The sequence below is a fragment of the Symphalangus syndactylus genome, chromosome 11 (genome assembly GCF_028878055.3).
Source record: "Symphalangus syndactylus isolate Jambi chromosome 11, NHGRI_mSymSyn1-v2.1_pri, whole genome shotgun sequence".
Lineage (NCBI taxonomy): Eukaryota > Metazoa > Chordata > Mammalia > Primates > Hylobatidae > Symphalangus > Symphalangus syndactylus.
In genome coordinates this window covers 128,249,204-128,273,338 of record NC_072433.2, presented here as the reverse complement: position 1 = coordinate 128,273,338, position 24,135 = coordinate 128,249,204, and the positions used below count along the sequence as shown (strand labels likewise).

At 40.6% G+C, this 24,135-nt stretch overlaps 1 protein-coding gene across 3 annotated transcripts in view; it reads right to left on the bottom strand.

Moving 5' to 3' along the window:
• CDH13 (cadherin 13) overlaps positions 1–24,135 on the bottom strand; it is a 1,187,225-nt gene that overhangs the window by 933,587 nt on the left and 229,503 nt on the right. For all 3 annotated transcript variants that reach the window (XM_055299713.2, XM_055299711.2, XM_055299712.2), the window contains one exon: positions 13,912–14,023. In XM_055299713.2, the coding sequence (XP_055155688.1) occupies positions 13,912–14,023 (112 nt within the window). The remainder of the gene's footprint in view (positions 1–13,911; positions 14,024–24,135) is intronic.

The window sequence follows — 24,135 nt, the reverse complement described above, 5'->3', positions numbered from 1 at the left end:
CCGTAACATCCGTATGTTCCTGTATTCTTAATTCCTTAAAGAAAAACAGAAATGAAACAGATTTATATCAGCTCCAGAACCAAGTGAGTGAAGACACTCATCAGGTTGAAGAGTGAGGCCATATGGCAGCACTTAGAATTTGATAGTCTTAATTAAGCAATCTGCTCACCAGCATCACCAGCAAGAAACCTGGCATGATGGCTGTCCTTATCCCCTGTCACCTAAAAATCATTTCCATTTGCGTGTATGCTGGGTTCTAACAATTCTCAGGCATGGGGCACAGTCTGCAGTCATAAGACGTTAGTACTTAACAGGACCTAAGCAACAGAGCACAACACCCTTAGAATGGACTGTCTGGCTTTTGCCAGCCCAGCATCGTTTCCTTCCTTCAGGGAATTGCATCTCCATTTCCCCAGGCCTGGCTAAGAGAAGTACAGAATTTTCTTGGATATAATAACTGGCTTAGGGATAAGCACGTAACCCAAGTTGGCCCAAGGATGGTTAGCCTTAAGATATTTGCTGGAACACTGGGAAAACAGATGCTCTGGCTTTTTTACCTAGAAGAATAAAGGACTGGAATTGCTGGTGGCCATCTTGGAGGGAAACCCTCTGAGACTGAAGATTGAGACCAATATTATAGAAAGCAAAGCTGGGGGATGAACTGTGATATTGAGGATATAATTAGAGCATCTAGATCCAAGTGTTTCCAAAGCCAACTCACACTGTGAAATTTTCAATCATGTGAGCTGATAATTTTATACGTTTTTGCTGAGGCTAGTTGGAGTTGTGTTACTGTTGATTACAATCAAAACAGCCCAACTGACAGGCTCTCATTATACAAATGAGAAAACAGAGGTCCAGGGAGGAAAACTGTTATGCAAGTCAATGTTAGAGCTAGGATTAGACTCCAGTGATTCTGCTTCTCTTTTGGAAAACCTCTTTTAGATGCCTGCTAGTGTCAACCCTTGGATCTCCCTGGGGCTCTCCTCTCGCTTATTTCATGTTCAAGTGCTCCCCAATAACACTCCTATCTCCCCTGTTCATCTCTCCTCTGATATACATACAAACTGTCCCCATCTCAGGACTTCTGAAACGCCTCCACGGCAGCCTGAGCCACGCCCACTCATCCTTTTCACCTTCCTCCTATTCTGAACTTCCAGAAAGCCAGCCACACTGTCTCAACACATAGTTCCCTTTTCATACATTACCTGTATCAACAATTCAAAACACTGAAAACAGATTTCAAAGTCTTTGATCAACACCAGCCAGCCCATGTCCTCTTCACCTCTTAGCACTGTCTTCTGCTTCCTTGATAGTGAAGAGCAGGTATTGTCAATAGTGTTATTGATACGACAGAAACAACACAGCATCAAAAACATCAAGATGGTTTTGTTTTCTATGGAACATCATTTGACTCCATGAACAGTCTTACGAGTAATAGTGACTTCATGAAGGTGAATTTAGATGCCCATGTGGGACAGGCAGCATTAAGTAGGAAGCCTACTGGATATCAGAAAGATAAACATTGGAGGGCCATAGCAAGCTTTCAGCTATAATCATCCCTATGCTGTTTCTGACAGCTAATATTTCAGGGACCATTATAGGTCAGCTACTATTCAAAACCCTTTACATAGATTAATATTTTAAAAAGCAATTTAAATTATTATGGGTACATAATAGTTGTGTATTTTTACAGGGTACCTATGATGTTTTGATACAGATAAATAACGTGTAATAATCAAATCAGAGTAACTGACTATTCATCACTTCACATCTTTATCATTTCTTTGCATTAGGGACATTCCAATTCCATCTTATTGGGTATTTAAAATATATAATAAATTATTAATTTTTTTATCCTATTATGCTACAAAATACTAGATGTTATTCATTCTAGCTGTATTTTTGTACCCATTAACCAACCCCACTTTATCCTCCCTCCCCAGGACCCTTCCAGCCCTTTCTTTCAGACACATACCCAGCAGTGGGAATGTTGGGCCATATAGTAATTCTATTTTTAGTTTTTTGGGGACCATCCATAGTGTTCTGCATAGTGGCTATAATAATTTACATTCCCACCAACAGGGTATGAGGGTTTCCTTTTCTCCACTCCCTCACCAGCACTCATTATTGCCCATCTTTTGGATAAAAGCCATTTTAACTGCAGGGAGAGAATGTTTATATATTTTTTATTTGCATTTCTCTGATGATTAGTGACGTTGGGCATTTTTTTCATATACCTGTTAGCCATTTGTCTTCCTTTGAGAAACGTCAATTCATATCTTTTGCCCATTTTTAATGAAATTATTTTTTTCTATTGAGTTGTTTGACTTCCTCATATATTCTGCCTATTAATCCCTCATTAGACGGGTGGTTCTCAGATATTTTCTTCCATTCTGTGGGTTGTCTCTTGATTTTGTTTCCTTTGCTGTGCAGGAGCTTCTTAGCTTGGTACGATCCCATTTGTCCATTTTTGTTTCAGTTTGCTGTGCTTTTCAGGTCTTAAGAAATCTTTGCCAAGACCAATGTCCTAGAGTATTTCCCCCCATGTTTTCTTGTAGTCGTTTCAGAGATTCAATTCTTAGATTTAAGTCTTTAATTCATTTTGATTTGCTTTTTGTATATGGCAAGAGATAGGGCTCTATTATCATTCTTCTGCATATGGATATCCAGTTTTCCCAGCGGCATTTATTGAAAAGACTGTCCTTTCCCCAAGGTATATTCTTGGCACCTTTGTCAAAAATGAGTTCACTGTAAATGCATAGATTTCTGGGTTTGCTATTCTGTTCCGTTGGTCTATGTGTCTGTTTTTATGCCAGTATCACACTGTTTTAGCTACTATAGCTTTGTAGTATAACTGGAAGTCAGATAACGTGATACCTCTAATTTTGTTCTTTTTACTCAAGATGGCTTCTGCTGTTCTGGGTCTTTTGGGGCTCTATATAAATTTTAGAATTTTTTTTCTTTTTCTGTAAATAATTTCATTGGTATTTTAATAAGGATAAAGTTACAGATCGAACTCCTTGTTCTACTCCTTCCCCACTTCTCACTACTACACTTGACTTGTGTTTAAAAAGAAAAAAAAAAAAATTCCTGCTGAGCGTAGCAGCTCACGACTAACCCAGTTCTTTGGGAGGTCGAGTCAGGAAGATCATTTGAGGCCAGGAATTCAAGACCAGCCTGGCCAACATGGCAAAACTCTGCTCTATTAAAATTACAAAAATTAGCCAGGCGTGGTGGTGCACTTCTGTAGTCCCAGCTACTGGGAAGGCTGAGGCATGAGAATAGCTTGAACCCAGGAGGCAGAGGTTGCAGTGAGTTGAGATTGTGCCACTGTATGCCATCCTGGGTAACAGGGAGAGACTCCACCTCAAATAATAATAATAATAATTACACAATGTACCAGTTATCATACATAGATTAATATTTAGTCCTCAAAACAAACTGTTGAGATTGCTGCCATTATAATATTAATTTTCCAGATGAGAAAATAAAACCACAGTGAATTTTTTTGTTTTGTTTTTCCCAACTTGACAAAGTTACTTAGTTGGTAAAGGATTGGTCTTAGATTTGAACCCAGGCAGCCGACTTCTGGGATCTATGCTCTGAAGACGCAACTCTGCCCAGAAATTGGGAATTTCTAAAGGTGAAATTCTAAATGTTAATGACAAATTCCTTTTATCAAACACCTCAAATTCTCACACTAAGCAGCCAAACAGGACATATCTGTGAGGCAAATTTAGCCCAAGGGCTGACAGTGTGATACCAATGGTCTATTTATTTCTTCCTTTCCACTGATAAGAAACCTTAGGCCAAGAGAACTACACCTGTGTTCATGTTCCTCATCTGAGAAGGCCTTCTCACTTTGTTACTTCTCGTGTTTCCCATTCTTTAAAGAACAGGTTAGGACCCAAGTCCAGTGGAAGGATCTCTAAACATTTTGTTATACCTGTCTTCGATGTGTACATATGTTCATTTCTTATCCTATGTCATTTTATTATAGTATTTCACATTTGTCAGTTAGGATAATGCATTTATGAGCTTCCTAATCATTATTCATTGACTTATTAATGGACTGTTACAAATAGATTGGTGGGAGGGAAGAGAAAACGTGTAAAAGCATTACATTTCTACTGAGCTCTGTTTAAATACAGGAAAAATTCTTATTAATGTAAATAGGAGTCCACATTCTGACCCAATGTACTGTCATCTTCATAATGATAGAGTGAATTAGGCAATACTAGAATAATTTTCCTTGGCACATCACAACAGATTAAAACAAATCTACTACCTGAAACCCCAACCTTGTCCAGCTCTGTCCAGACTGCACTGCAGATGATGTTATATAACCTCACTAATCAATTAATCAGTCTCCCACACTGAAAGTAAATACAAGCTTGTATAAAATACGTAAAGGATGTGTGAAGAATGACCAGAACATGGGAAGAGAATTATCACTGTTATTTTTAAAAATCACAAAAAATGAAAGCAAAAGTAAAAAAATCTAGGAAGTTCTGAAGATACAGAATGCAGACACATAAAAGCCTAAGTCAGCTTGAACTGAGGAAACAGGCATTTCTCCATCTGTGAGGGTGGAAAGTTCATCCATTTATTACTATCCAAATGAAATCTTTTCAGCAGGGTCAAAAGAGCCTTTGTTTTGACATTTAATTCACTGACGATGTATTTCCTCCCTTAGGATTCAACACACCTCTCACATGCTTTTTCATTAATTGCCTTCATTTTTCAAGTTCCTTGCTTGATTTATAGTCAGTTAAAAGCACCCTCAAAAGCCATGACTCATGTGTGTTAAGTACAGATATGATTAATGTGATTCCACACACTCCATGGAGGACCTGGCTTCTAACCAAGGTCAGTGTCATGGTGGCATGACCAAACAACGTCTTGGTGAAGGAAACTCACAGAGAGGGTGGAAAGCTAGGAGTGAAGGGTCATGGACAATCTGGCCCTGGGTCCCTCCAAAATAGAAAAAGCTAATTCTTCTATAATACAGAGAAAGGATGAGCTTGGCTATGAAAAGCAACAAACATGCAGCAGCAGCAGTTCTCTCTCTCTCATCCAGGTTGATAAAAGTGATCGGAAAATACAGTGGCAAATTTCCTTGATGTATCACCACCAACATCAAAAAAAACTAAGAGACACTAGGCCAGAGAGCTTTGTATAAAAGCCAAGGCCCTAAAATCCTGGGTTCAAATTTTGACACCACCAAATATAAGCAGTATGATCTCAGGTTCATTGTTTCACCTACCTCAGCCTTAAATGTCCTTACCTGTAAAATGGGCAGATGAGAGTACCTTTCCCCTAAGAGCTGTTGTGAGGTTCCAGGTAGCCCTCAACACACTAGGGAGCACACAGTAAATGTCAGTTATCAAGGCCAGGGAGGCCATACGGTCCACACTCACAGAAGCCTGCATGCCAACGTATGTTCCTAATATGGTTAGGCTTTGTGGCCCCACCCAAGTCTCATCTTGAATTGTCATACCCATAATCCCCACATGACAAGGGAGAGATCGGGGGAGGTCACTGAATCATGGAGGTGGTTTCCTCCATGCTGCTCGCGTCATACTGAGTTCTCACGAGAACTGATGGTTTTATAAAGGGCTCTTCCCCATTATCTCGGCACTTCTCCTTCCTGCCTCCTTGTGAAGAAGGTGCCTTGCTTTCTCTTTGCCTTCCACCACGATTGTAAGTTTTCTAAGGCCTCCCCAGGCATGCTGAACTGTGAGTCAATTGAACCTCTTATCTTTATAAACTACCCTGTGTCAGACAGCTCTTTATAGCAGTATGAAAACAGACTAATATGAGACCAGTCTGGCCAGCATGGTTAAACCCTCTTTCTACTAAAAATACAAAAAATTAGCCGTGCATGGTGGCACATGCCTGCCGTCCCAGCCACTAAAGAAGCTGAGGCAGGAGAATCCCTTGAACCCAGGAGGCGGAGGTTGCAGTGAGATGAGATCGTGCCACTGCACTCCAGCCTGGGCAACAAAGTGAGACTCCATCTCAAAAAAAAAAAAATAATAATTAAAGAAAAGAAAACAGACGAATAGAGTAAATTGGTACCAGTAGACTGGGGTGCTGCTATAAGGATACCCAAAAATGAGGAAGCAACTTTGGAACTGGGTAACAGGCAGGGGCTGGAACAGTTTGGAGGGCTCAGAGGAAGACAGGAAGATGTGAGAAAGTTTGGAACTTACCAGAGACTTGTAAAATGGCTTTGACCAAAATGCTGATAGTAATATGGATAATGAAGTCCAGGCTGATGTGGTCTCAAATGGAGATGAGGAACTTGTTAGGAACTGGAATAAAAGTGATTCCTGCTGTACTTTAGCAAAGAGACTGGCAGCATTTTGCCCCTGCCCTAGTGATCTGCAGAATTTTGAACTTGACAGAGGTGATTTAGGGTATCTGGCAGAAGAAGTTTCTAAGCAGCAAAGCATTCAAGCATGACATGGGTCCTCCTAAAAGCATTCAGCTTTATGTATTCACAAAGAGATGATGTGAAATTGGAACTTATGCTTAAAAAGGAAGCACGGCATAAAAGTTTGGAAAATTTACAGCCTGAAGATGAAATAGAAAAGAAAAAAAACATTTTCTCAAGAGAAATTCAAGCCAGTACTACAGAAATTTGCACAAATAACAAGGAACCAAATGTTAATCACCAAGTCAATGGTGTAGCAGGGGTGGTGGGTAAGAGGGAGATGTCTCCAGAGCATGTCAGAGGTCTTCAAGGCAGCCCCTCCCATCAGAGGCCCTGAGGCCTAGGAGGAAAAAATGGTCTCATGGGCCAGACCCAGGGCCTTGCTTCTTTGTGCCATCTCGGGACTTGGTGCCCTGCATTTCGGCAATGGCTAAAAGGGGCCAAAATACAGTTCAGGCTATTGCTTCACAGGGTGCAAGACCCAAGCCTTGGCATATTACACGTGGTGTTGTGCCTGCAGGTGCATAGAAGTCAAGAATTGAGGAGTGGGAACTTCTGTCTAGATTTCAGACGCTGTATGGAAACACCTGGATGTCCAGGCGGAAATTTGTTGCAGAGGCAGAGCCCTCATGGAGAATGTCTGCTAAGGCAGTGCAGAAGGGAAATGTGGGGTTGAAACCCCCACACAGAGTCCCCACTGAGGCACAGCCTAGTGGAGCTGTGAGAGACAGCTACCATCCTCCAGACCCCAGAATGGTAGATCCACTGACAGCTTGCACTGTTCTCCTGGAAAAGCTACAGACACTCAACGCTAGCCTGTGAAAGCAGCTGGGAGTGGGGCTGTAACCCACAAAGCCATGGGGGTGGAGCTTCCCAAGACTATGGGAACCCACCTCTTGCATCAGGGTGACCTGGATGTGAGACATGGAGTCAAAGAAGATCATTTCAGAGCTTTAAGATTTGTCTGCCCTGCTGCATTTTGGACTTGCATGGGGCCTGTAGACTCTTCGTTTTGGCCAATTTTTCCCATTTGGAGTGAGTGTATTTACCCAATGCCTGCACCTCCATTGTATCCAGGAAGCAGCTAACTTGATTTTACAGGCTTCTAGGTGGAAGGGACTTGCCTTGTCTCAGTTGAGACTTTGGACTTGGACATTTGGGTTAATGCCAGAATGAATTAAGACTTTGGGGAACTGTTGATAATGTGTGATTAGTTTTGAAATGTGAAAGGGACATGAGATTTGGGAGGAACCAAGGGTGGAATAACATGGTCTGGCTCTGTGTTACAACCCAAATCTCACCTTGAATTGTAAACCCGTGATTCCCATAATCCTCACGTTTCAAAGGAGACACCAGCTGGAGGCAACTGAACTATGGGGGCAGTTTTCTCTATGCTGTTCTCATTATCGTGAGTTCTCATGAGAACTGATGGTTTTATAAGGGGCTCTTCCCCTTATCTCAGCACTTCTCCCTCCTGCCACCTTGTGAAGAAGGTGCCTTGCTTCCTCTTCACCTTTTGCCATGACTGTAAGTTTCCTGAGGCCTTCCCTCAGCCATGCTGAATTGTCAGTCAATTAAAACTCTTTTCTTTATAAATTACCCTGTCTCAGGTAGTTCCTTATAGAAGTATGAAAACAGGCTAATACATCTAACATGCAGATGATTGTCACATTATCTAGCAACACTCACTCTCTTTTGTCAACATGGACAGGAGTCCCTTCATGAAAATGTCTCCTAAGAACTACCTCTGCCTCTTCAGAAACATTAACATAGTAAAACTTCAGAAAAGTATCAGAAAAGTCAAGAGCAAAAAGGGTAACATCAACCTAATCCCTTAGATCAATGGTTTCCACAAAAGTGAAGTAAATAAGAATATTTGGTGCATTTTTCACCAAGCAAAATTTACCCAAAGAACTGACTTTTCTTCTGTAACTAGTCCTTACTTCATGTTTATTTTTGATGCCAAGTGACCTTTTAAAAGAAAAGCCTGGCAAAAGTAAATGGCGGCAGTATTTTTCCCTCCCTTAATTTACTTACTTTTAAAAAATTCATACCAAATCTTAGAAAATTTTTTTAAATAAACTCTCATCAATCTAGGATTTAAAAAAAAAATTACTGGTCCATGAAGTTCAAATGCCATAGAACCACTGCTTTAGTCGCTTCTTCATCTGTTTGTATTTTTAATGGCCAACATGATTTTTCTTCTTAAAGCAAATTTCAGATAGCCATTATAAAAGCGGATCTAGCTGAGGTCTATGAATGAAAGTAATGATAACAATAATAGTAACAGCAAAAATAATAATGACAATAATAATAATAATAGCAGCTTCCATTTATTTGTGACTATGTTCTAACCATGTTTTCCATCAGTTGATGCATTAGCTCTAGAAGGAGGGACTGCCATTAATCTTCTTTCAGAGATGAGATAATTCAAACTTAGAGGATATGAATAAGTCACTCATGGCCACAGAGCTAATAGATGACTGTGTGCACATTTGAATTCTAGTCAATATGAGTTTAAAACTGTGTGTTCTTAACCACAGTATTGTAATCATTTGGAGGAAGCAACTGGAGTCCATCTTTACTAGAACCATGAGTAGGTGCGGACCCCGCCTCCAACGTTTCTAAGATGACACAGGGAGAGGAGCTTATAGTGTTTCTAAGAAGCTAATTCTGTTCAGTGGGAATATTTCTCCACTAAGGAAAGCAGGACATAGTCGCAGGTGCACGACCTTGATCTCCTGCTTAAACTGACTAACTTCATCCCATGTAGGCCTTTGGCTCCTTTGTGGTCCATTTCTGTCACTATTTATGTCTCTTTCTGATATAGGCAACATCATTTTGTTAGGATCTTTGTAGAGACTGTGATGCTGCATCAATACCTATGTGTTCTTCTGTGTTTGCCAGACTCCTTTGCAGTTAGGTTGGTGACATGATTAGATCTTAGAATATGAGCAGAAATGATACATGCCACTTTGGGGCTGAGGTAGTTAAGCACCTGCAGTGACCTCCTCATAGTCTTTCTTATTCCCCTGTCTGCCAGCTCAGTGACAAAAGCTGGAAGTTACAAGATGGCAGGACCAAGTTGGAAGTAGCCTCAGCCATCAGGTTCTTGCACGGAGGGCAACTAGTGGGAAGAGAGTTATCCAGGAGAGCAGCCCGACTGCATCTGCATGATCTGAGTGAGAAATAAACTTTCATTGTGTTAAGTCACTGGGGTTGTTTGACACCATGGCCTAGCCTAGCCTACTCTGGTTAACGTGGGTTCTTTACTAAACATGTGATACAAGCTGTATTGTAGGTAAATTTGATGCTGCGATTTCTGTCTGTATCTATATCTCTATGTTTGCAGGTAGGTGGCCTAAGAAGAGTGACCCATAAAGAATGAACAAGGGTAAGAAAAAAAAAGTACAGTTCTAATGGTGGCTATGTGGCCAATGAGGGTCTCCTTTCTGGACACCAAAGACTGGACTCATCCCCTACTAATAGAGGCTGCAGGTCAAGGGTATGGTTTCTCCTAATGAGCTCAATGACCACGTATTTTTCCATTTGCTGGAAAAAATCTGTCTGAGCTGATGGTAGCAAAGCAGACTATTCTGTTTTATAATTTTGCAGAACATAGGATAGTCAGATTTTATCACTTGGGATCTTCCCATCCCAGCTGGGTGGCTGGTCAGTTGCCCAAGTCAGCTATTCTTCTAAGACTGGGATCTTCTGTTCTAGGTGTCACGATGTAACCAGGGTTGCTGTCCAATTCTGGTGGTACTAAGATGTCAGCTCCCAGATCACACAATTGTAGTGTTTGGGGAAAAGCAAGAGCTACCATGATGGGCAATTTGAGGGAGGTGTCGGTGCCAGGCCTCTAGAAAACCCCTCCCACAAACTTTTTACAGATTCCTTTATGAATTCAAAGACCTTAAATGGATGCCTCCTTTCTGAGTTATTTTATTCTAAGCTGACTTCTCCTTTCTTCTTATATTTTTCATTGAAAAATGGGAAGAATCATGTTTTCCCAGATAAACTTTCAAGACTGAAATGAAGCCAAGAAAGTTTTACCCAAGTTTTCCTGAGTTGAGAGCTTTGCATCATTCTCTGAAAGATGCAGTGAAGAGCCCCCCGGTCAACGTTAGAAGAAATAGCCGAATGCTATGTTTTGATCCCAGCAGATTGTTGAAAAATGGTTTTTTTAAGACGAAAGCAAGTCTAGTTAGTGGAAAGGAGAGTAGAATAAAGAATGATTCAGATGAGAAGGAAATAAAAGGCTTTAGAACAACTGAGAGAAAGATGTATCAGAGATAACAGTGAATAAAATATTAGGGAAATAAATGGAGTGGAGGTGACCATTAGTAACAGTTAAAGTAGGAAAAGATAAGTCATTGAAAATTGAGGAGGAAGATGAAAAAGGATAAAAGGAAATATTACTGTCTGAACAAAGACAGCAGGAAGCCATCCACAGAATAAACATTCCCTATAACCTGCTAAAAGCTGAACACAGAATTGGATGAATACAAGTCTAGGGTAGGGGTAGATATACTATGTCTGTCAGGCAAAGAGACAGCACTTTCAGACAACTTCGAAGAAGAGTGAAGAGTGTAGACATCAATTGATTGATTATGCTGTGTTTATACCCTCTGCAGCACAAAAGTTCACAATGATTCCTAACAAAAGCTCTTAAATATTGCAAAGATAAAGGAAAAATATAAAGTGCAAATGTCATGAGAAAGGCACAAGATAATGCTACTAATCTAGTTTTCTTATTGTGTACAACACTGACCTATATTTACATAAGACTAAAACATCCCTAACCATTTCCTGGATCTTTGGTATACAATGATTCAGGAAATGGAATCTATGCATTTTACATTTTCTGGTTCTGTTTGGTTCTTTTCATTTTTCATTCAGATTTAGCCATGTGCCAGTAGTCTTCAATTTGACAGCACACTTCACTCATTGGTTTCTTGATTAATCACATTTTTCAGAGACAGAAGGTTTTGTTTTGCATTATAAGAAATACGCAAAATAAACTGAGAATGAGAGAGAGGAGAGTGAGACTGGCTTAAAATATTGGTTGGTTAGGTATAAAAGTTTATTCAATTGAACCGTTACTTGCAAGTGGAATAAAGCAAAGCGCTGCTGCTACATGTGGAAATCCAGTGTTTCCTGAACTATTTTCAATAGGCATTCTCAAGTCTATGATAATTTTCTTCCTCATTTAGGCACAATTAACCTTATCTGCAGGCTCTATACTCATAATATGTTCATTGCTTTGAGATGAACTTGAAAGTACCTAACCAGATCTGCTTTGTAATTTTTTTACCTTAGAAATATACATGGACATATGGTTTCACCAAGAGGGGCTAATCAAATTTTGCTGACCCAACAACTCATACACAAGCATAAAAATTTAAGTGTCCTCAATGCTCATATCACTGACTTTTTCTGAATGTGTTATCATTGATAACCAACCTAGTCCCATTTAGCATTTACTAGCTTACCCAGAACCAACAACCATAACCCACTTAATTACTTACGGGATTAAAGCACACATGCACACACACACACACACACACACACACACAACTGTGATACTGCAATGTACAGTATGGCCTACTTTAAATTAAAAAGATCCCCCAAAGTATGATTGTTTCCATCTTCTCAGCAGCGAATTAAAAGCTGTTTGGTATCGTGAAGATTACAGAAGCAATCACATTTATAGGTCTACTTTGCATACCAACTCTATTAATTTCCATACTCAAGGTGGCTTCGCATTTCCAAGCATGTTAACATAGATGCCATTTGGGATAATCACTTGGAAAAAAAACTGAAAGGAAGATAGAGGAAGAGAGGAGAGGAGAGCCAGCAAAATGGTTCTCACAAATCAAGTTCTGTTTGAAATATATTGATTCTGATAAATACAAAAATGAAAAGACAAATGAGGGTTCCTGATGGCCTGACCCAGGAGTCACACTCAGAGATCAAATTAGCAGGAAATCACATATTGGAATTCACTTATTGTGCCAGCCCTGCACCTTGTCATTACAGACTAATTATTGAAATGATTTCATTGGCGTCATTTCATCAGGAGGTGCACAGGCTTCACCTTGGACAGCTCCCTTGATGCTGAACAGTGCATCTTCATTATTGCGTTCCTTTCGACTCTTAGAGTATGTCCCAGCCTCAAAGAATAATCCAGTCAAGTGTGCTTTTTTTTTTTTTTATCTTATCTTTCCTTTAAACTTATCAGCCACATAGCATAGGACTGAAGGAACTTAGCTAGTGTGGAAGGCAAACCTGAGACAATAAGAGCCAATGTGGAATCACCTTCCTTGAAAAGACCTTGGAGCATCTGACCAGCTTTTTATTTTATTCTTTTTTTTTTTTTTTTGAGACACAGTCTCGCTCTGTCATCCAGGTTGGAGTGCAACGATGCAATCTCAGGTCCTTGCAGCCTCCACCTCCTGGGTTCAAGCGATTCTCCTGCCTCAGCCTCCCGAGTAGCTGTGACTATAGGCATGTGCCACCATGCCCAGCTAAGTTTTGTATTTTTAGCAGAGATAGGGTTTCACCACGTTGCCCAGACTGGTCTTGAACTCCTGGCCTCAAGCCATCCAGCCTCCTCGGCCTCCCAGAGTGGTGAGATTACAGGCGTGAGCCATCATGCCCGGCTGCATCTCATCAGTTTAGATCAATTGTTTCCATATTCTTCATTTCCAATTGTTAAGCAAGGTACTCAAGAGCCTACAATTAAATGGCTATTTGTCTACCATCAATTTTAAATTCTATTGTACTAAAACTGTACTTATTATGCATTTAGCAATGCACCCTAACACTTCTTAAAGGTAAAACAATATAATATTGACATTAAAAACAGAAAGAGATCACAACTGCAGATATGAAGGATGCATATTTTAAATAAATCAATTGGAATTAGGGAGGATTTGAGTTTAATACATAGAATAATCAGTAGAGGTTTTGAATCTTTCTAAAGACCAACTTATTAGCCTTAAGAATAAGAGTTTTTGATTTCTATGTCTAAAAATTCCCAGAAGCCAATGTCATACTCTCACCATTATTTTGATCTAATATTATGTATGAGAAACTACAGGTAGAACAGCAATCTGCGAGAAGGCAACGGTTTTGCTCTTGGGGGTCTGCCCAGGGGAAACGAATTTCATTTCCTTTGCACAGTGTAGAACTCTCATTGGAGGCTGACAGCCCCCTTTTCTGAGAGCAGTCTGGAAATACGCACTGATGATAAAATACTAAAAAGAGATGCATATCACTCTATTAACCTCTAAGTTGGCCAGGCCCTAATTCAAGAATTTCCACTTTGGGTCAAGCAGTGACATAAGAAAAATAATCAGAAAACACTTAGTTTAGGAAACACCACATCCTGAGACACAGTCATAAACATTAGTAAATTCAAATATGAGAAGAGTCTAAAAGCATCTTTGAGTGACACTGCTTACAGTTTAGAATTGACTGGTCCTCAATGAATTCAGCTGGCTGATTGATATGGAACACTTTCTGCTGAAATCCAGGAGTGCAGTCCAAATCTTCTGCAGATGTTAGCAGCAGCACCTGAGAAAACCAAAGCCATCAATATTTTAATAGCGGCTTATGTGTTTGCCCTGCTAACTTTCACCAAATCTGCAACTTTTAGAAATAAGCTGAGGTTTTGATTTCATTTCCCAAATGAAGAGGTAAGTTGATACTTCTCCAGCGGCTGCCAACAATTCTTTTCGGCACTGAGATGTGGAGAATACGCAAATGGAACAGCTGCTGCAGTTTCCATTAAGTTGCAGTTAAAGAAATAACTTCGTCAGATTTTTAAACCTGCTAAGATTCTCACCATTGTTTCCATGTGTGAAATTTTATTACAGAAACTGTCAATTTTCCATGATGCCTAAGCTAAAACCAACTTCATTTTTATACAAGCAAAGAAGCATTGTCATCTATGAAGCGGAGGAAAGAGAACATGGAACTATTCTGTTGGAATTTACTTCTAAAAGGAATCCAGGGCCTGTTAAGCCTTCACTGTGGCCCAACATGGTGACCATGAGCCACCAGTGGCTACTGAGTACTTTAAAGGTCATAGGTCTGAAATTGACATGTTGTAAGTATAAAATACACATTGGATTTCAATGTCTAAATAAGGAAAATAATGTAAAATCGTTAAAAATTTTATATTAATTACATGTTGAAATGACAATATTTTACATATGAAGTTAAACATATGTTATTAAAATTAATTTCACCAGTTTCTTATTCCTTTTGTAAACTTGGCTACTATAAAACTTAAAATTTACAATTGCTTTCAAAGGCACAGTTTTGTCTTTGCAGATGCTTAAGACACTTCATCCAATGGTCAAAAAATTAGGTTACATGATTTGGAACATAATGTATGGGATATACGTGATTCTCTCCTGGGCAAGATGTAACTTAGTGAAATAAGAAATGGTCTTAAGCTTTAGTACGCAAAGGCTATAAGCCCATAAAAACAGGGATTACCTCTCCCCAACAACCAACCACCAGTTCTACTGAGCACCTACCACACATACTGGGACAGAGAAGAGGCTCCATAACACTTAACAAATGAAAGCTACCATTTTTGAGCCCTTATTATTTGGCCATTACTGTGCTAAACTCACCATATGCATAATCTCCACAGTAGGACTATGAAATGTATATTGCTATAAGGTATATTTTATAGAAGACGAACCCGAAATTCTAGAAAGGTTAACAAGCTTGCCCAAGATCATACAGTTAGAATGGGTGCAGCCAGCATCTGAATCTAGGTTCAAGTGTCCTGAAAGGAACTCTGTCAGAGCCCTACCCATTCCCCTCAGACCTTCTGTGTCAATGTGCAGGACTTTTCATTTTTTTGTTCTTCATCTGAGATATGTCTCTAAAACTTGTGGAAGGGTATTTTATCTGAGCATAGTGCCAGAAGAGAGCGTCTGGAAATTAACATGCTGGGAGTGGCCCTGAACCAGTAACTGATGAGGAATGGTATGTAAATATCCCAATTCCATCACCCCTCTGGTGAGATCACTTGGAGATACGCATTTTGTCTCCCAGTTTCCACCTGGGATTGAGTGCCAATGTCCACCAGAGAATCTGGCTTGATAACTCACATTCATTACCTGCCTTCTCTTCCCTGATTTATTTCCTCATTCTCTGTTGGTATTTTTTCTATTTTTTTAACTTTTAAAATTTCTTTTTTTTTTTTTTTGAGACCAAGTCTTGCCATGTTGCCCAGGCTGCAGTGCAATTGTGGCTCACTGCAGCCTCAACCTCCTGGGCTCAGGCGATCCTCACACCTCAGCCTCCCAAGTAGCTGAGACTACAGGCACTCGTCACTATGCCCAGCTAATTTTTCTATTTTTTGTACTGAGGTGGTTTCACTGTGTTGCTGGGGCTGCTCTCGAACTCCTGAGCTCAAATGATCCACCCACCTCGACCTCCCAAAGTGCCAAGATTACAGGCGTGAGCCACTGCACCCAGCTAGTATTTTTCTTTTTTTTTTTTTTTTTTGAGATGGAGTCTCGCTCTGTCACCCAGGTTGGAGTGCAGTGGCATGATCTCCGCTCACTGCAAGCTCCGCCCCGAGGTTCACACCATTCTCCTGCCTCAGCCTCCCGAGTAGCTGGGACTACAGGCGCCCACCACCACATCCAGCTAATTTTTTGTATTTTTAGTAGAGACGGGGTTTCACCGTGTTAGCCAGGATGGTCTCGATCTGCTGACATCGTGATCCACCCGCCTCAGCCTCCCAAAGTGCTGGGATTACAGACGTGAGCCACCGCGCCCAGCCCCAGCTAGTATTTTTCTTAAACCAATTTCTACCATCACTCAAATTACTTGCACTCAAATCCTCGACTCTGTGTGTTTCTTAGAAAACAAAACTTCAATATCAGACCTCAAAATCCTAACCACTGCACACACACAGTTGAAGAAAATTGATTCTCATCCCCACCAGAGAACTCAAAGTAGTGTCAAAAGGTTGGAAGCTGTGGAACCACGGCTTCTCTCTAAATACCAGCCCTCTGAAATGCACTGAACCCCAAAGAAGGGAGCAAGAATCAATCTCAGGAGGTTCACCATGTGGCTGGCCTGAACAACATCAGAGAAATTGAAATGGGGGAGTCATCACCCTGACCAACATCGTCTCCCTCAAATCAAAGGGAAAAGAATGCTGTGGTCTGGCATCTGTACGGTTCCGCTTGTGAATCATGGATTCCCTTGTCTTTAGAACAGGCTCTGGTTAGATCGCTCTGGAAGCAATCATAATGCTGGCATCCCAAATGGCAGATACACAGGATGCAGATCCAGGAGTCAGAAAAATCTGGTGGCAATTTTACAAACAGAAAATCTATAACTGGCCAACATTAATTCCGTTAAATAGCAAATTGTCAAGGGTCTCCTCCAAACACCCAGTGCCTACAATTATGCGTTAACCTTCTAATTGGCTAATTCTGCTCTCAGCTCCCAGACCAGGAAACTGGATATCCCGTCGGAAGTAAGGAAGGTGAAATTTCTCCCAGAATCCTCAGCATAAAAAGTCAGGACCGAGAGACAGCACAGTTAGTGATGAGAAACAGCACTCTGTATGTGAGGTGTGTTCTCCATCTTTGTCTATCTGTGGCTCAATCTCTGAGATTACTTGGCAGGGCCCATTCAGGATTCCTCTAAAGTTACAAAATTAAAAAAAAAAACCTTTTCCAGCTGCTGACTCTTAGGGAAGAGGGGAGCAGTAGGAGAACCCCCAAAGGCACAGTTTTATCTTTACAAATTCTTGGGACACTTCACCTACCAGTCAAAATTAAAGTTAAATGATTTGTAACATAAAGGTACACAGTACCCTCCTGGGCCAGGGGTGACTTAGTGAGGTAAGAATTAGTCAAATCATTCATTCATTTACTCACTCCTCATTCACAAATACCTATTAGACTCCTGGGATTCAGTGAAGACTTTGCTACACATTGTCCAAAGCAATGAGAAAAGTGCCACACAGGATACGGAGTCAATAACTGTTAAATACAATTATGGTCTCAGAAAAGAGGCATTAACAAATCATAATTTAAGTGATTCACCAAGATTAAAATTTAACTTGAAAGGAAAATATAGATCTCTCTGGAAACACGTAAAAGTTCGGGTATAAGGAAGTCTAACTTCATCCAGAGCATTAAGGAAAGCATAACTGCAAAAGAGACGTTTCTGCTGGGATCTCAAAGATGATTAAGAATTATCTGGGTAAAGGGAGAAGAATGCAGACTTATCTTTTAAACCAACACATTCTTCGCTTACACATGAATTATTTTGCGGCTCTTTGAGTTTCATATAACACGTCACTGAAATTACAAAACTGCATTTAAAAATGATTCCAGGCTAACTTAGGACTTCCCCCAAAGCTAAATATCTTACTAGTCAATAATGGTAGAATGTTCTGCTATTGTCTTCTGATTTCTTTTTACTTTTTTTTTTTTTTTTTTTTGAGACAGAGTCTCGCTCTGTCACCCAGGCTGGAGTGCCGCAGCGTGAACTCGGCTCACTGCAAGCTCTGCCTCCTGGGTTCACACCATTCTCCTGCCTCAGCCTCCCAAGTAGCTGCCACTACAGGCTCCTGCCACCACACCCAGCTAATTTTCTGGATTTTTGTTAGTAGAGACAGGGTTTCACCATGTTGGCCAGGATGGTCTTGATATCCTGACCTCGTGATCCGCCTGCCACAGCCTCCCAAAATTCTGGGATTACAGGCGTAAGCCATCACGCCCAGCCTTGCCCTTTGATTTCTTAAGAGAATTCAAAACACTATCTATCCTTGAACTTGTCACTGATATCCACTCTTCAATTTCATTCACAGTAAGTTTGGTGAGGGGATGGAAAGCAGTAAAGCAGCACCCCTCATTGCTGTGAGAATTAGAACTTGCACATTACTCCAAAACCAGGCAAGCCCTTTCTCCAATATTATGAGATGTCACATGTGTAAAGATACCACCTGGACATAGTTTTCCCCAAATCCTCTGTAAGTTTTCTAGAATATATGCTCTGAGCATCATTCCAAATTTATCTTTAATGCCATGGCAATCATAGTCTTCCTCTATGACATGTTTGTCCATTTATGCATCAGTGAGTACCTAATAAATGACAGGTAAGCAAGACACCTTTGAAAGCATAGCAATAATCAAATTCTATGATTAACAAAAGATTTCTATTATCTAAAATTTACCATCAGCCTGCTACAAAGATTCACGTTTCAGATGGACTATAAGCACAGGTCTAAGCCACAGTGGTTCACTGTGAATCTCGTTTAGCAGCGGGCTATCCTTGGGCAAGTAACCTTCTGTGTCTCAGTTTTCTAAGCTGAAAAGCAGGAGTAATGGTAACTTACCCGTTATCAGGATTAAGTGAGTTAATTATTGTAAAGAGACTTAAGTAGTTCCTGGTACATAGTACTTCCTCAATAAATGCTTGCTATTATTTCTATGTATTATATTTAAATCCGTATTCATGATTCACTGATATTCTCCAGGGTAGACATTGACAAAATGTTACCAACATGTTATTACTTTTGTTGTTACTAAAAAACTGTTCAGTGAATAGACTGTTTAGACTATGCACAAGGACATAGCAAGGACATAGCAGGGAATCAGACAGTAGAAGATCATGGGTTGTTTGCATCTCAGGATCAGCTGCACAATGAGAACATCAGTGCCTGATATGATTGAGTTGTGTTACCTTTGTATGACTATCAAACATCTTTAAAAGTAGAAGCTCAGAGATCTGTCTTCAATGCAAGAGCCACTACCCTAAATTTATGCACAGAAAGCAAATTCTTAAATCACACTCTTTACACCAGGTCTTCTTTTTAGCTTCCATTTATTTGCTGCAGTACAGAACTTTCTTTCTTTCTTAAAAAGAAAGAGTTTTTGTTTATCCTGACAGGTACTGATTCAAGAATATAGCCAACTTTGGAGTTTGCTTCCAGAGAAAGGATTTTTTCTTTGTCTCTCCCATACTGTGGGTTGCCAACTGGCAGCATAGGGGATGGATGGGGCCAGCAGATGTGGTTAGTTTAGCCAGAGAAGTCTGTCATCAAGTTAAATTGTCATGTTATGTAGAGTGCCCCTCTCCAAGCTTTCCTTCTCAGCACCACTCCCTGTTCTTGTTCCTGCTCATTCAATTCAGTTAAACACTTGCCTGGACATCTAGGCATTCGAGCTGACAACCTTTGCTTTAGATTTTGCAAATACTTCTTCAAGCTATGAGAACTGTCATTGAGATTAGTCTCTGGCTACTTGTCACAATAGGACCTGGTGCTGCTGCTCCATTACAATTTTAGCTATGGGACTAAGCACTGCCCAATAGAATAAGGGTGGAAAGATTCTCAAGTCTTCTAGACATGGCCCCTGAATGTCCTGCATGATATCTTCTCTTCTCCTATCCATAGAAATAGGAAGTAAGGACTCCCAAGTTGGCAGAGTCATCCAATAGAAAGAGCTCAGAATCAGTCATTGCACAGAAGACAGTTAGGAGAACCGCCCCACAAGACACATCCATGGAACCCTGCACAAAGTCACTGAGATTTGGTGTTGTTTGTTGCAGCAGCTGACTGTACACTAAACATCCATGGAACAAGGGCAGAAAAGTCTTCGATACCACTGACATCACAGACATATCCCAGAGGCCAGTGAGAAATATCAGGACTGAAGAAAAACATGACACAACTGTCTCCAAAGCAGCCACAAATAAAGAGAGAAACTTCCTGCCCAAATAATCAATCTCACCAGGTGGAGAACACTCTCAGGTTCCATCCCCTCTTAAACCAGCTCCAAAAAGGTATTTTCCAAACCAACACCCTAGCGTCTCTGGGATCCTTTTTGCTTTCCTCTCTCCAACTCGTTTTGCTTTTTTGTCATTAGTGTTGGTGGACAGTTACTTTATCCCTGCCACAAAACACCTCTAGTTTACTCTTGTTAAAGTCAGTATACAGAGATCAGTTTAGAGGGTCTTAGATTTGTGTGGAAGAAAGGATACTGCCTCTGACTTGCAGGTTGTAAAAATATCACAGCAGTGTATTTTGATTAATTCTTTATCCTCCCAGGGAGCACAAGCCCAGAGTTCTGGAAGGGTTTACAAAGGCACACTGCCTACAGGGAAAGCATGGAGAAATGTAGCATTCCAGGACACGTGCATGCACACACACACACACACACACACATACACACATGTGCATGTACTCATGTCATCCACGCCCCTGCTGAGTCTGACCTCCTTAAAATGTTCCTGGTGTTTTACAGCCCCAGGAACACAGAAAACCTGACACCTTGTTGGTCATCAAGGTCACAGACACTTAGAAATGATTTTACAGTTATTGGGGAGGTAAAAGGGGAGACTGCTTTTAGTTTGGTTGGTACCACTGTTGCTTTCCTTTCTTTTTGTTCTTTCTTTTTTGTTGTTGTTGTTTTTTTTTTTTTTTTTTTTGAGACGGAGTCTCACTCTGTCACTCAGGCTGCAGTGCAGAGGCGCAATCCTGGCTCACTGCACCCTCCGCCTCCAGGGTTCAAGCAATTCTCCTGCCTCAGTCTCCTGAGTAGCTGGGATTACAGGCATCTGCCACTATGCCCAGCTAATTTTTTGTAATTTTAGTAGAGACGGGGTTTCACCATGTTGGCCAGGCTGGTCTCGAACTCCTGACCTTGTGATTCGCCTGCCTCAGCCTCCCAAAGTGCTGGGATTACAGGCATGGGCCACCGCACCAGGCCCTATTGTTGCTTTCACACAAAATTTGAACCAACATCCTAGACTTTATCTCTAAAAGATGCTACCCAACATATTCTCCTCAAACTGTAAACAGGGAAGCTGCATATACAGGCATCCCTCGGAGATACTGCAGGTTTGGTTCCAGACAATAGCAATAAAACAAATATTACAATAAAGTGAGTCACATGAACGTTTTGGCTTCCCAGTGCATATAAAAGTTATGTTTACACTATAATGTAGCCTATTAAGTATGCAATAGCATTATTTCTAAAAACAATGTACATACCTTAATTTAAAAATACTTTGTTACTAAAAAATGCTAATGATCCTCTGAGCCTTCAACAAGTGGTTATCTTTTTCCTGGTGAGGGTCTTGCCTCCTGATGGCTGCTGAGTGATCAGGGTGGTGGTTGCAAAGGTTGAGGAGGCTGTGGCAGTTTCTTAAAATAAGAAAACAACGAGGTTTGCCAATCTATCAACTCTTCCTTTCATGAATGATTTCTCTATAGCATGTGATGCTATTTGGTAGCATCTAACCCACACAAGAACTTTTTTCAAAACTGAAAGCAGTCCTCTCAAACCCTGCCGCTGCTTTATCAACTAAGTTGAGGTACGATTCTAAATCCTTTATTGTCTTTTCAACAATGTTCACATAATCTTCACCAGGGTTAGATCCCATCTCAAGAAACCACTTTCTTAGCTCATCCATAAGAAGCAGCTCCTCATCCATTCATGTTTTAACACGAGCTTGCAGCAATTCACACACATATTCAAGCTCTACTTCTAGTTCTCTTGCTATTTCGACCACATCTGCACTTCCTTCCTCCACTGAAGTCTTAAACCTCTCGAAATCATCCATGAGGATTGAAATCAACATCTTCTAAACTCCTGTTATTTTTGACATTTTAACCTCCCCCCCATGAATCACAAATGTTCTCAGTGGCATCTAGAATGGTGAATCCTTTTCAGCAGGTTTTTGATTCATTTTCTCCTGATCCATCAGAGGAATCACAATCTTTAGAAGTTGTAGCCTTACAAAATGTATTTCTTTAATAATAACACTTGAAAGTCAATATTTCTCCTTGATTCATGGGCTGCAAAATGGAAATTATATCAGCAGGAGTGAAAGCATTAATCTCCTTATATACCTCCATTAAAACTTTTGGATGACCAGGTACATTGTCAATGAATAGTAAGATTTGAAGGGAATATAGTTTTCTGAGCAGTAGTTCTCAACAGTGGGCTTAAAATATTGAATAAACCATGTTGTAAAGAGAGGTACTGTCATCCAGCCTTTGTTGTTCCCTTTGCAGAGCATAGGCAGAGTAGATTCAGCATAATTTTTAAGGGCCCTAAGATGTTTGCAATGGAGAATAAGCATTGGCTTCAACTTAAAGTCACCAGTTGCATTAGACCCAGACAAAAGAGTTTGCTTGTCCTTTACTTCTTCTCTCTAGCTATGAAAGTCCTAGATGGGATCTTCATCCAGTATAAGAATGTTTTAACCACATAGAAAATGTATTATTTAATGTACCCACCTTCATCAATGATCTTAGCTAGATCTTCTGGATGACTTGCTGCAGCTTCTATATCAGCACTTCCTGCTTCACCTCACACTCTATTTTATTTTATTCATTCATTTTTTTGAGATGGAGTCTCACTCTGTCACCAGGCTGGAGTGCAGTGGTGTGATCTCAGCTCACTGAAACCTCCTACACCCTGGTTCAAGCGATTCTCCTACCTTGGCCTCCCAAGTAGCTGGTATTACAGGTACGCGCCACCACACTCAGCTAATTTTTGTATTTTTAGTAGAGACGGGGCTTCACCATGTTGGCCAGGATGGTGTTACTCTCCTCACCTCGTGATCCACTTGCTTTGGTCTCCCAAAGTGCTGGAATCACAGCTGTGAGCCACTGTGCCCGGCCTTCACCTGACACTTTTATGTTACAGGCATAGTTTCTTTCCTTAAACATCACACACTAACCTCTGCTTGCTTCCAACTTTTCTCCTGCAGCTTCCTCACCTCTCAGCCTTCAGAGAATTGAAAAAAGTTAAGGCCTTGCCCAGGATTAGGCATTGGTTTGAGGGAATGTTGCGGCTGGTTTGATCATCTATTCAGACCACTTAAACTTTCTCCATGTCAGCAATAAGGCTGTCTTACTTTCTTATCATTCATGTGTTCAGGGGAGTAGCACCTTTAGTTTCCTTCAGGAACTTTTCCTTTGCATTCATAACTTTACTGTTTGGCACAAGAAACCTAGCTTTCGGCCTATCTCAGCTTTTGACCTGCTTTCCTCACTTAGCTGAATCATTTCTAGGTTTGATTTAAAGACAGAGACATGCAATTCCTCCTTTCTCTTGAACACTTAGAGGCAAAGAAAGTACTTTATTGTATGCTTATTCATTGGCCTAACTTCAATATTGCTGTGTTTCAGGAAATAGGATGTTTGGAGGAGAAGGAGACAGATGGGTAAAGGGTCAGTTGGTGGAACAGTCAGAACACGCACTTTTCAATTAAGTTTGGCATCTTATAGGGGCACAGTTCATGCTGCCTCCCCCACCAAAAAAAAAAATCACAATAGTAACATCAAAGGTCACTGATCAGAGATCACCAAAACAGACAAAGCAATAATTTAAAAAAAGTAAAGAAACTGGGAGAATTACCAAAACATGAGACAGAGACACAAAGTGATCACATACTGTTGGAAAAACAGCACCCAAAAACTTGCTCAATGCAGAGTTATCAAGGTGAAAGTTGATCCTACAAAATGCGTTATTCTTGTCATACCCAACAAAAACAAAGAAGCCAGGGGAAAACACACTAGGGACACAAAGCATTGCTCCAACAATGTAATTCTCTGCAAGCCTGGCTGCTGTAACCTGAACCCAGTTTTATCTATAGCTTCAAGATAATTTGCTGCAACTCCA